At 38.7% G+C, this 13,924-nt stretch overlaps 1 protein-coding gene across 1 annotated transcript in view; it reads left to right on the top strand.

Moving 5' to 3' along the window:
* Positions 1–13,924, top strand: part of MDN1 (midasin AAA ATPase 1) — a 175,975-nt gene that overhangs the window by 72,682 nt on the left and 89,369 nt on the right. Inside the window, 6 exon segments of the mRNA XM_030315968.1 lie at positions 1,445–1,589; positions 3,866–3,995; positions 9,584–9,802; positions 10,522–10,719; positions 12,084–12,292; positions 12,979–13,101. Of these exon segments, the coding sequence (XP_030171828.1) occupies positions 1,445–1,589; positions 3,866–3,995; positions 9,584–9,802; positions 10,522–10,719; positions 12,084–12,292; positions 12,979–13,101 (1,024 nt within the window).

Here is a 13,924-nt window from a genome sequence, read left to right as displayed (position 1 = left end):
TAACTGATGCTAAAGTAAAATATAGAGTGTGCATATATATCTTTTTGAATTAGTGTTTTCATTTTCTATTGGGTAAATATCCAGTATGTGGAATTACTAGATCATAGGTTACAGTTCTATTTTCAAATGTGTTTTGATGGTACCATCACATACTGTCTGTACTGGGTCTGGTTTTATAGATATTAATTCTTGTGCACAGTAATACTCTCCATAGGTGCATGGTAAATATTTGAAAATAATAATGAGTTACCGTTTTTGTGTTTTGTTTTGACTTTACCACTCAGGGTCCTTTAAGGGCCTAGTTTTTCTGTTTTGCTGTCAGTAATCAGAAAGATGGCACTGTGGTGTGTTGGGGCTAAAACAAATGAGCCCAAGTTACAACTTTTTTTTTTTTAATTTTTTTTTTTTTTTTTGGTGTTTATTTTTTCAGAGAGAGAGACAGAGTACGAGCAGGGGAGGGGCAGAGAGAGAGAGGGAGACACAGAATCTGAAGTGGGCTCCAGGTTCTGAGCTGTCAGCACAGAGCCCAACATGGGGCTGGAGCTCATGAACCATGAGATCATGACCTGAGCTGAAGTCAGATGCTTGACCGACTGAGCCACCCAGGTGCCCCTACAACTTTTTTAAGGCAAATTTTATGTGACCATTATCTAAATTCTTTGAAAGAACTAGAATCAGAATTCTAAATGTTATGGCTGCAAGGCCTTAAAATCTCAGACCAGTATGAATTTTGATGTATATCTATTTTTCTTTTTTGAAGTTTAATTTGCACACCATAAAATGTATCCATGTTAAATGTATAATTCAATAGGTTAGTAAATTTACTAGTTTTGAGACCCCACAACCCAGTTTTATATTTCTACCATCACAGAAGGATGCATCTATTTGGCCCCTTTACAGTATACTTCTGATGCCATCTCCTGCTCCAGGCAACTTTCTGCAAAATTTACTTTCTGCAAAAAAAGAGAAAAGATTTGTCTTTTCAGCACATTCATATAAATTGATTCTTCTCTCACTTTGCATCGTTTTGAGGTTCATCCATGTTGTAACCTATGTTAGTAGTTTGTTCCTTTTTATTCCTAAGAGTATTCCAGTGTATAGTTATACCATATTTTTATTTACTCAGCACTTGATGCTATTTGTGTTGTTTCTACTTTTATGAATAATGCCGCCATGAATATTTGCATGGAGTTTTTTTTAATGCATTTTTGTGCATTTTTAAAACAAATGGATAAAAGGAATTTTTTTTCTTTCGATCAGAAATATTGTTCCATTACACAGGAATTGGGATAATGAGTCATGTAAAAATTTGTGGTAGGAAATTATTAAAGTGAAAGCTCAGCAGAAGAGATAACTTTTTTCCTTTTTAAAAGAATGTTGAAGACCACAAAATAGAAGAGTACATGAGCCTTTTCTAATCTTAATTCTCCGATTTTTCTTTTAGTGTCCTTGAGGTGGAAAAGTCCTTGGTATTAGCTGAAAAAGGCAGTGTAGAAGACAAGGATAATGAGGTAGAGCTGTTGACTGCTGGGAAGAAATTCCGTATCTTAGCAACCATGAACCCTGGGGGCGACTTTGGAAAAAAAGAGGTAAAATTGTGTTCCTAAAGCATAATTTTTTTCCAGTTTTTGACCTCAGTTCACTGGTAGCTGTAAATATAACATGTAAAAATGCATTTGGAATTTTATATTGGGTAATAATTTAAAGCCTAGAAGATAGTTTAGAATTATTACAAAAATGAAGTCTGACAAAAACATTTCCTTATTTTTACATCTCATGGTGTGTATGTGTCTGAAATTTCATTGTGTCAGTCGCTTTGCTCAACCTCAAACTCTTTACATATGTTACCATAACAAATTCTCACAAGAACTTTGACAGAAAGTTATTTCCTACTTTCATGATGAGAAAAGATGAAACTGAAATTTAATCTATTTTTTTTAAAAGTTTATTTTGAGAGAGAGAGCTCACACATGCACAAGAGAGGGTACCAGCAGGAGAGAGGCAGAGAGAGAGAATCCCAAGAAGGCTCCACTCAACACAGAGCCCAACACAGAGCCCAACACGGGGCTTAATCTCATGACAGTGAGATCCCGACTTAGCTGATATCTGGAGTCAGACGCTCAACTGACTGAGCCGCCCACTGCTCCGAAACTGAAATTTAATCTTTTTAATTTAATCTTAAACTCTGCTTCTGGAGTCTCCTTTCTTAAACACGAGTGTGGCTTTGAGTGATTTTAGAGTGACAAAAATGTTGCAGCCAGGAACCTCTTCTGGTTTTGCAAGTGGAGCCTATCTGTTCTCTCCAAGGATTTGTGGGTTATGCTTAGACTATTGGTAAAGGAAAGGGTGGAAAGCAGTTCCTTCTGTTCATGGGGTAGTGTTAGGATTCAGCCAGGATCCAATACCCTGAACACCATAGCTTTCAGGTTCATGAAGCCTCTCAGTAGAGAAGTCTTCCTCTGTGTCGATCCTGGTCTGTTAGAGTTAGGAAAATGGTAATGTGGTGATAGGTCAGGGATGATGAGAACGGAGGTGATTGTGAATGAAAGTAATTAAAATCTTGGTAATTTGGTGGATACCCCTGAAATGTGAACATGATGTTTTGGGCTGATTTTCCTCTGTAGTGTAACAAGAAAAGATTATTGCGTGCCTCTTGAAATGTCTTAAGAGACGTAATAAAGTATATCACAGCTTCAAACATAATGTGAAAACTGGTTCCTGGGTTGGCTGGGTGGCTCAGTCGGCTAAGCGTCTGTCTTTGGCTCAGGTCATGATCTCACAGTTCGTGAGTTCGAGCTCTTTGTTGGGCTCTGTGCTGACAGCTCAGAGCCTGGAACCCGCTTTGGATTCTGTCTCCCTCCCCCTGCCAGTTGCACTCTGTCTCTTTCTCAAAATTAAATAAACATTAAAAAAAAACAAAACAAAATGGTTCCTTGGCAAATGGAAATCCCGTAGAAAGATCTGATTTTGACATTGTGTGTGTTAGCTTAGGTTAAGATAGTTTAAGTTTTCTTAGAAAAAGATTGCCAACTTTTACCTAAGGGAAAGCTCTTTATTGTTTTGGCACACCTAGCAAGCAGAGTGAGGTAGAATGCTGAAGACCAGAAGCACTGCTTGTCTAGGATGGCAACAGGGAACACTCACACATTCACTGGGTCTTGGTTGAGCTGCTCCTGGGTATAGGCATTGCTCCTGGTCCTGTTGCAGTAGGCCAGATAGATGGATGGAGCTTATCAAGTTATAGGCAAGCAATGATAAACTAATAGTTATGTGCATATGTGGCATTGTAAATGCTTATTAATAGGGGAAGGGTAAGAGGAATCCATTTTGAGAGCAAAGGCCATAAGACTGGAAGAACTAACAATTCTTTGTTATGCAAGAGGTAAAATATGTACCTCCTTACTAATTTGGCTGTTCCTCTTTGAGCCACTTAGAAGATGTTTTCTCTGACTTCAGACAGCTCTCCCCTTATCGCACAATAGCATTTATTTTCTCTAAAACATTGGTTTTGTAACTGAAGGTAAAGGAATGGCCTTTGCTTAGAGGAAAGTATTCAGGTTTGGGAATCACCCACTGGGGCTAGAATTCAACTTACACCATTTACTCTATAAAACCTTGAAGTTCTGTATGTCTATAAAGAAAGTGATGGGGGAATATGGTGTTGGGGGGTGTGGTGGAGATTAATGAGATGACATATGGAAGGAGCCAGGACAAAATAGACCTTTAATAAATTATACCTACTAGTAGAGATAATAAGAGGAGCATTTGGTATTTGTTAGACTCACAGCTAACATTTCTTCAAAGGATTTGTTCTCTAACTTTCCTCATAAGTATCCATTCATATTGAAATTTTTGTTTCTTGTAGTTGTCTCCTGCCTTAAGAAACAGGTTTACAGAAATATGGTGCCCACAAAGCACAGGTCGTGAAGATTTAATTCAGATTATCAGCCATAACCTTCGTCCAGGATTGTCTCTGGGCAAAGTAGATCATAAAGGTGAGTTTTTTCAGTTGGTACAGGTTGTAATGGTGGTTATGAGGTGGAGGGGATTGTATGTTGGGAATGAGAGGTGTTGTATAGGACATTAGCAGTGTATATATGTTGGCATGTTAAAAGGAGAAGAGGAGATAGAGAAATGAGAACAAATAGATGTAAGAAAATAGGCTATTTGGGGGCGCCTGGATGGGCTCAGTTGGTTGGGCGAGCAACTTCGGCTCGGGTCATGATCTTGCAGTTTGTGAGTTCGAGCCCCGTGTTGGGCTGTGTGCTCAGAGCCTGGAGCCTGCTTCGGCTTCTGTGTCTCCCTCTCTCTCTGCCCCTCCCCTTCTCACACTCTGTGTCTCTCAATAATAAATAAACGTTAAAAAAAAAATTAAAAAAAAAAAACAGGATATTTGTTATCTTCCACTTAAGTGTCCCTTCTTCATATTGCCTCCTTTACCAAGGTTTTTAAATTGTAGCTTTTTTGTTTTGCCTATTGGCTCTCTTTATTTAAAGTATATTTGTTCTTCAGAGATGAGGAAGATTTGGTTTAAATTTTAGTCATTACCACCTTCAGAAATGTTATAGACTTTTTTTTATGAAAAAAATTTTTATGTTTATTTATTTTGAATGAGAGAGCACAAGTGGGAGAGGGGCAGAGAGAGAGGGAGAGAAAGAATCCTAAGCAGGCTCTGTGCTGTCAGCAAGGAGCCTGATGTGGGGCTCGATCCCATGAACTGTGAGATCATGACATGAACTGAAATTAAGAGTCAGATGCTTAACCAACTGAGCCACCCAGGTGCCCCAAAAATGCTTATATACTTTTAAACTGCATTTCTTTATCATTGACTAATTTTATTATTAACTTTATTTAAAAATTTCATTATAAAAATTTTCAAACATAAGCAAATCAAAAAATAATATTAAAAAAAACTTCTGTATACCTAAAACCTAGATTTAGCAATTTTTAAGATATCTGGTAAGGGTCAAAACGTTTATTATAAAGTTCTTTAGCCTAAATTGCTTCGATGTATATATGCATATATTTTTTTAAAATGCTTATTTATTTGTTTTGAGAGAGAGAGAGAGGGAGGGAGAGAGGGTGCGTGTACTGTGGGAGGGACAGAGAGAATTCCAAGCAGGCTCCTCAGTGTCATCATAGAGCCTGACCCAGGGCTCAAAGTCATGAACCATGAAATCATTACCTGAGCTGAAATCAAGAGTAGGGTGCTTAACTGATGGAGCCACCCAGGTGCCCCTACATGCATGTTTTTTTATTGAGGTATAATCAACATGTAACATCATATCAATTTTAGGTACACCACATGATTTGATATTTGTACCTATTGTGAAACGATTATAATATGTCCACTTAACATTTATCATGAGATGTGTGTTTGTGTATTGAATGGCTAAATTTAGAATCCAGTTCTGGGGCGCCTGGGTGACTCAGTTGGTTAAGTGTCGACTTCGGCTCAGGTCATGATCTCGCAGTTCGTGAGTTCAAGCCCCGTATCGGGCTCTGTGCTGACAGCTTGGAGCCTGGAGCCTGCTTTGGATTCTGTGTCTCCCGCTCTCTCTGCCCCTCCCCCGCTCACATTCTGTCTCTCTCTCTCAAGAAGTAAACAAACATTTAAAAAAAAAAAAAAGAATCCAGTCTGATTTCAAGCCATAATACATAGTTTTTTGGATCTCATCATTTCTATTCTCTTCTCTTTCTTCTTTTTCTTCTCTTCCTTTTATCTCTTTCTGAAAGAATGTAAAAGGATATTTGCTTCTTTGAGTTCCAGACTCACCTGGAGGGCTTGTAGAAATAAAGCTTCCTGGGCCTCACACCTAGAGTGTCTGTTTCAGTTGGTCTGGGGTAGGACATGAGAATTTGCCTTTCTATAAGTTCTCAGTTGATGCTAATAACGTTTGTCCAAGGCCCACACTCAGAACTCCTGACTTACCTTGGTTGTGTGCTGTTTGCAATGGTGCATTTATTATGAGAATTTCGGTTAAAGAAGAAAACAAATTACTACACAAGCATGGTTTATCTTTTGGCTCTGTATTGGGGCTGGATCCCTCTAGGATGTAACCTCTTTATCTTCTATGGGCTGCTTACTTTTATGAGTTATTTTGATTATGATAAGAATGGCAGAGAATGCAACTGCCATTACACTGCCATGTTTGCTCCATCACTAGTGGGCTTCATGCTTGACTGAGCGAACAGTTTCTCCACACGCCGTTTGGTATTGGGGTCTCTAGGACTTAACTCTGAACCTTGCTGCTTGATCTTAAGGTGCTTGTTTGCTCTAAGCTCTGTAGGCTACATGGCAGCAACTTTTTTGGGGAAGCATTAGGGTTCCTGAGAGAGCAAGGGAGAGTAAGGGAGAAGTGGCTTGATTTTTTATCATCTGGAAATGAATCAGGTTGGCACAGTGTAAAAACATTCTTAAAAACTATGCAGGGGCACCTGGATGGCTCAGTCAGTTAAGTGTCTAATTCTTGGTTTCAATTCAGGTCATGATTTCACGGTTTGTGAGTTCCAGCCCCAAGTTGGGCTCTGTACTGATAGTGTGGAGCCTGCTTTGGATTCTCTCTCTGTCTCTTTCTGCCCTTCTCCTGCTCCTTCTCTCTCTCTCTCTCTCTCTCTCTCTCTCTCTCAAAATAAGTAAACTTTTAAAAAAGGATTTAACAGGGGCGTCTGGGTGGCTCGGTCAGTTAAGTGTCCGACTTCAGCTCAGGTCATGATCTCACGGTCTGTGAGTTCGAGCCCTGTGTCAGGCTCTGTGCTGACAGCTCAGAGCATGGAGCCTGTATCAGATTCTGTGTCTCCCTCTCTCTCTGCCCCTCCCCTGTTCATGCTCTGTCTCTCTCTGTCTCAAAAATAAATAAACGTTTAAAAAAAAAAAAAGGATTTAATAAACTGCAGTATAGGGGCGCCTGGGTGACTCAGTGATTAAGCATCCAACTCTTGATTTTGGCTTAGGTCATGATCTCACTGTTTGTGAGGTCGAGCCCTGCATCAGGCTCCATGCTGACAGTACAGAGCCTACTTGGGATTCTTTCTCCCTTTTTCTCTGTCCCTCCCCTTCTCCATGCGCTCTCTCATTCTCTCTCTCAAAAATAAATAAACTTTTTAAAAAAGGGCAAAAAACTGTGCAGGATAAAATGGGAAACTAGAGGGATGCCTGGGTGGCTCAGTCTGTTAAGCGTTCACCTTCGGCTCAGGTCGTGATCTCATGGTTTGTGGGTTTGAGCCCTGCGTTGAGCTCTGTGATGACAGCTCAGAGCCTGGAGCCTGTTTCAGATTCTGTGTCTCCCTGTCTCTCTGCTCCTCACTTGCTCATGCTCTGTCTTGTCTCTCAAAAATAATGTTAAAAAAATTTATAAAATGGGAAACTAAGTAAAGATTTTATTTCCAGGTGTTCTTTCTTTTTTTTTTTTTTAACGTTTATTTATTTTTGAGACAGAGACAGAGTATGAACAGTGGAGGGGTAGAGAAAGAGGGAGACACAGAATCTGAAACGGGCTCCAGGCTCTGAGCTGTCAGCACAGAGCCCGATGCGGGGCTCGAACTCTCGGACCGTGAGATCGTGACCTGAGCCGAAGTCGGACGCCCAACCGACTGAGCCACCCAGGCGCCCCTCCAGGTTTTCTTTATAAAGATACATAAGATTTAATGGATCTAATATTTCAACTAATTATGAATTCTGAATTGAATTCTGATCCTGCTGAGAATACTCAAGATATACTTACTGCATTATCTAAATAAGAATATAAATACCCCTGAGTTCTACTTACTTTCTGTAGGACTTTTGTTCACAAGTTATAGTAGTAATTTTATCTATACATCCACAGTATGAATTAAGCAGAAAAGATTCCATTAAGTCAATGTTTTGTTTTGTTTTTTTAATGACCTCTGAAGGGCATGTGGGCTTTTCTTAGTCTCACACTCTTACGACAGTACATCTAAAGATACTGTGTTTTTGTTAAAATGACATTTTTTAGAATTATTTCCTTGAGTTGTATTTCTGAAAGTGGAAATAAGGAAATTCATAGTTCTCATTGGTTATGGCCAGGTTGCTCTCCAGAAGGATGGTCCCATTCATAATTCTACCAGCAGCTTAGTAAATGTGCATGCTTGGGATAGTTTAACATGGAGTTTTCTTTTTTTTTTCTAAATATAATGAAATCCATTGTTTTATCCTTGTTACTTTAATGAATCAGCTAAAATTTCATTTTCTTTATTAGTGATGAGCATTTTCTATGATACATTTTTTTAAAATGCCAATCATTTTATTTTTATTTTATTTTTATTTTATTTTATTTTTTAAAGTAATCTCTATACCCAATGTGGGGCTCAAACTCATGATCCCGCACGAGCATGCGAGATCAAAAGTTGCATGCTCAACTGAGCCAACCTAGTCATTTTACACATTAGCATTTATTATTATATATTTTTCGCATGGGTTTCTATATTTGGTTACCTTTTAATATTTGTTATAAAAAATCCCTATATGAACCCATTTACCTTAGCTGATGAAATTCTGTTCAATAGTGATGGTTTAATTCCCCTCTAACAATGGATCAGATTGTCAATTACGTCTTGTAAACATTTGTGTTTTTTTTCTGTAGTTAGTTTTTTTCTAAGCAATTCGCAGTGTAGCCTTGAAGCCTATTGCTGAATGGTCTACTTTATATTATAGCAGTGATGATTCCTCCTCATCATATTTTCTTTTTTTAAAATACATTTTTGGTATTCCTACTTATTAGATAAATGTTTCCTGTTGGCTTCAGAAGTTCCATAAAGTGCCTTACTAAATTTAATTGGCTTGGCTTTGCTCTGCTTTTTTTTTTTTTTTTTTTTTGGACAGAGCCCTCATGAGAGGGAGAGAGAGAATCTTAAGCAGGCTTCATGCCCAGCGCAGAACCTGACATGGGGCTTGAACTCAGGAAATTGTGAGATCATGAGCTAAAATGAAGAGTAGGACACTTAATCAACTGAGCCACCTGGACACCACAAATTGTCTTTGCTTTAAATCTACATTACTTAAGAAGCATTTTATTTCCAAATATTTTACAATATGAAATTGTGATAATTAGAATACTTTAACTTAAATCATGGAACAAAATTTATGAATCCTCTAATTTGCTGAATTCTGAGGGATGCATCAATTTAATAAAAGAAAAAGCCTGAACTAAATGCCACTGAAAATGTGGCATCCCCATTCCAGTGAATCAGTTTAAAATACAATAAAATTTATGTATTTTCTAAAATCATTGTGTCTTAACTTAAAAATTGTATCTGAACAGGAACCAAATGAATACTTTCTTTGAGTAGTTTTCAGGGCTCCATCTTAGGCTGTAATTCTCAAGGTGATTTTTCTTTTTTGGTAGGTATGGTATGCTATTCATGAACCCCTTGGGAATGTAGTAAAGCTATGGACCCCCTCTCCTTAGAAAAAGCAGTAATGTACATTCACAAAAATTTGCATATAATCTCATGAAGCACAGACCTCTTTTAGGCCATTTCTGGGCCCTCCATTACAAACCCCTATTTTGTAGTGTTTTATTACAACCAGTTCCAAATTGCTTTTTACTTCCTTGTGTCTTAGGGGCTGACATAGCTGAGGTGATGCTGGATTTCATTGAATGGCTGACCCACCAGGAATTTGGCCGAAGGTGTGTGGTCAGTATCAGAGATATCCTGTCCTGGGTTAACTTCATGAACACAATGGGGGAGGAAGCTGCTTTGAAACGGCCAGAGACCATCTCCACTGTGACATCTTTTGTCCATGCTGCATGCCTGGTGTACATAGATGGAATAGGTTCAGGTATGTTGTCTGTTAGCTGGTGTGGGGACAAGGAGGTTAGGGTAGTGGGGAGAAAGAAATGGAATAAGCCCAAACCTCTGACCTCTGACTCAGATACTTTGTAAAATCACTTAACTCTAGCATTTCCAAGACCCAGAATAGATTTTCTTTTCTTTTTACTCTTTTTGAGAGGTGGTTGATGTAAAAGATAGGCTGAAGCTTCACATTGATTATAGTCCAGGGTAACTGGTAAATATGAAGTGATAAGTGATTATGAAGAAAAAGAAGATTGTTGGAAATGTCCTTGCTCCTAAAGGACTGAGGACTGGGTAATTCTTAACATGAATAGTCATTTATATTGAATGGGCCTGAATCCTTTAGTTTTTTTTAAGTGTACTACAATTTCTTAAATTTCACTAAGTTCTGTTTTTTCAACAGTGAAGATTAGAGATATAAACCAAAATGATCACTAGTACCACATTAATTACTCCTTCCTCCAGACTGACTTATCATGGAGTACATGGTGCTTTACTGAATAAGCTGCTGCTAATCTGTAAATTATTGGGATGGGAGGGGCAGACCTTTTGCCTTTGGACTGTTTACACTAGCAATCATATTTTGGGTATGCTTCAGCTAAGGTTTAATTTCCCCTGGAAACTGCCCAAGAGCTCCTGATGTGTACATATTTGGGAAGCTTGGTGTCAAACTGTTGTTTGATGGTCTGATCCTCTCTATTTTAGGGGTAACTTCCTCAGGGTTTGGTACAGCTCTCTTGGCTCGCAAAGAATGTCTGAAATTCCTAATCAAGAAACTTTCCAAAATAGTGAGACTTACAGAGTGTCAGAAAAATGAATTGAAGATTTATGACAGACTCAAGGCCAAAGAATTTACTGGAATAGATAACCTTTGGGGAATTCATCCATTTTTTATACCAAGGGGTAAGAATGATTTTAAATAAATGAAGGTTCTCTTCTTGTAGATCATGGGTACTTCACTTTTGTTGTGACTTTTAGTGTATCCTACTTCTGATTATTTTCAAACTAGTTATCTGAATTAGAATCTGACTTGGCATAACCAATCATAATTGCATGAATGATTAAAAATACATAACTGGCACGTAAAAATAGGGGAAAGTATAGTTTTTAATCTATGAATAAAATGTCTTATAAAATGCATTTATTTTTTATTTGGTGCTTAAGAGCTTTCCTATAGTGATAATTCAGCCCAGGGTGTATCATCATGAGGATGACCCTCATCCCTGCTTACAAAAACAGTTTTGTGAACTGTTGAGGACTTGGGTCACTCATCTTCCTCTCCCTGGCACCTGACATGAGCAATCCCAGGCATTCAGAAAATGTCTGTTGATGGAGTGAATGGATGAATGAATAAGATTGTTGCTTGTCTAGCAGGGTCATCTGTTTCTTGTCCCTTCCTCCCTCCCTACATTAATAATTGTTGAGTGTCTGAAATGCATAGAGTGGCAGTTACTGGGGGTTCATTGGTGAACAAAATCAGCCCAGGTACCTGACCGAATGGAGTATAGCCCTTTTCTCTCTCCCTCTTCAGTACTACTCTTCATCCCTGGTGGTGCATCAATGATTTAAGTTCCCTGAGTCATTGTCATAGTATTTAATTCTCATGTAGGAGCTATATGTTAGTGGCATGGGACTGAAATGGTCCTTGCTTCTGCTTCCATAGCTGAGGTGTAATAGATGTTTTCCTAGCCCTCCAAATTGGTATATGAAAAGTTTATTCCAGGAGACATAGTAGTACAGATGTTAAGCCCTATAAAACTGTTATTAGCCTGCATTATAGTTACATTATGGGTTAAAGATGCATCCTGAATTGTCTTGGTGACCTAAAAACATTGGATGAAATTGCCTATATGGAACCATGTGGCCAATACACCTAGCATACACTTGATTTTTAGGAAGATACCAATTTATAAAGGTAAATCGTACAAGTACTTGAAGTAATTCCAGGTGTAGGTTGTGAAAGGAAGAGTGTGCTTGCAGTAAGACCTATGTATGTATGCATAGACCTAAGTATATGCATAGGTGTAAGAGCTGGAGAGATCTGAGTAGTAGGCACAGTTGAAGAACGTGTGCTGCTGGCTATTGCTTTAAAGCAGTTGATGAATCTAAAAGTGGTGAAGTGTTGAAATAGGGTTAAGCATTTTCATCACAGATGGTACTTCACTGACTGAAAGTCTGCTTGGTAGGTTCTTAAAATCTTGGCTTGACATGTATATATGATTTGCTGATATTCATTTTCTATGTGGCTTTTCTTTTCTCTACTTAAGGACCTGTCCTTCACAGGAATAATATTGCTGACTATGCACTCAGTGCAGGCACCACTGCTATGAATGCCCAGAGGCTCTTAAGAGCTACAAAATTGAATAAACCCATTCTCCTGGAGGGCTCTCCTGGTGTGGGCAAGACAAGTTTGGTGACAGCATTAGCAAAGGCTTCAGGCAACATCCTTGTTCGAATCAACTTGTCAGAACAGACGGTAAGCTTAGTCATTCTACAGCTGATGAGGATGAGTGTAGGGAGTAATGTTTTTATCTGTTTATAGAGTTTCTTATTCAGAAATAGTTAGGACATTTTCAGTACCTCAGATATTTCATGGTGGTAAAGACCACACCAACATGACCTTCAAATTAAGTCTGCTTTTAGGTTCGTTAATAGCTGATATCTGTAATCTTGTTCCCCTCTAGATGCTTTATTCTAGTTGTCTTTTGAGAGATAGTTACCCAATTCAGTATATATTATAACCTTGTTTTTTGTCATTTCTAAAAGGGAAAAATTAGTAGAAATAAAATGGCCTTTAAACAGTCTTAGGAAATAATGGGACAAGAGGTGACAAATGAGACTCCCTGGATGTTGTTATTGGTCTTTGTTTTGTTTTTTGTCTTTAAAGCTCACTAATTAATTTCCAAGTATAGCCACAGTTGAGAACTGCTGATATAGAGCTCCAACTCCAATCGATTGATACTTGCAGTATTGTGACAAAAAGGTTTTTGAGGGCATGTCTGGGCTCCTGGTACAGAGTGCTAGGTTGATTAGTTCTGTTGTGGTGGGTATAAAAAGGAAAAGTAGCATAAGGCTCAAGAATTTATCAGGTTAGACTTAAGGTCTTGGGATCTAGTAAATTTTTTAATGTAATGTTTTCCTCCTTTCTACCCCCTCTTAAAGGACATCACAGACCTGTTTGGAGCAGATCTACCTGTTGAAGGTGGCAAGGGAGGAGAGTTTGCCTGGCGGGATGGCCCTTTGCTGGCGGCTCTGAAGGCAGGCCATTGGGTTGTGTTGGATGAGGTGAGAGGTTTGTTGTTCCAAGGATAGGGTCACAATGGGAAGAGTAGTCATACTTTTCTTGTTTCTAGGGCATATCTCAGTGAGTTGTCATGCTTTTTTGCTAGTAAAGACAGATTCTCTAATGAAGAAAAATCCTTCATGGTCTCTTTTAAGAATGAGAAAAGTCACTTATCACAAAGCACATGTAGAGGCCCCTGTGTATACAAGCTACAAACCCTGGCTTTTGTAAGCCAGCTACTAGAGAAAAACTATCTCTTAAGTTGTCTTTTTTTTTTTTTTTTTTGGTAATGTTTATTTTTGAGACAGTGAGCAAGAGTGAGTGAGGAAGGGGCAGAGAGAGACAGGAGACAGAATTGGAAGTAGGCTCAGAGCTGTCAGTACAGAGCCTGACTTGGGGCTCAAACTTATGAACCATGAGATCTTGACCTGAGCCAAAGTTGGACCCTTAACTGACTGAGCCACCCAGGCACCCATGTCTCTTAAGTTGTCTTAAGAGACATACAAAAAAATGGTGAGAAAACGGTCAGTGGTACATGTGTATGTTAGATAAATGAATGAGTAGAAGAATGGAGCCCCTCATGATACCTGTGATAAATGCTGGATCTTAGTGACCAACAGGCACTGGAGATAGAGAAAAGTGATGCACAAAAATAAAAAATTTAAGGCTGTGGGCCAGTGTGTCTGGTCACAAGATTCCTTTGGAATCTGAAGCTGGAGGGCAGACTGTGGTATTTCTTTTCAGCTGAGCTGCTTCTTACTTACCATGGAGGAGATATTAAGGAGAAGGAGCTGTCATGTGGACCACCCACCCACCTCAGTTTTT

Source organism: Lynx canadensis, chromosome B2 (genome assembly GCF_007474595.2).
Source record: "Lynx canadensis isolate LIC74 chromosome B2, mLynCan4.pri.v2, whole genome shotgun sequence".
NCBI lineage: Eukaryota > Metazoa > Chordata > Mammalia > Carnivora > Felidae > Lynx > Lynx canadensis.
The sequence above is the reverse complement of the archived record's forward strand: the minus strand, read 5'-3'. Positions and strand labels throughout refer to the sequence as shown.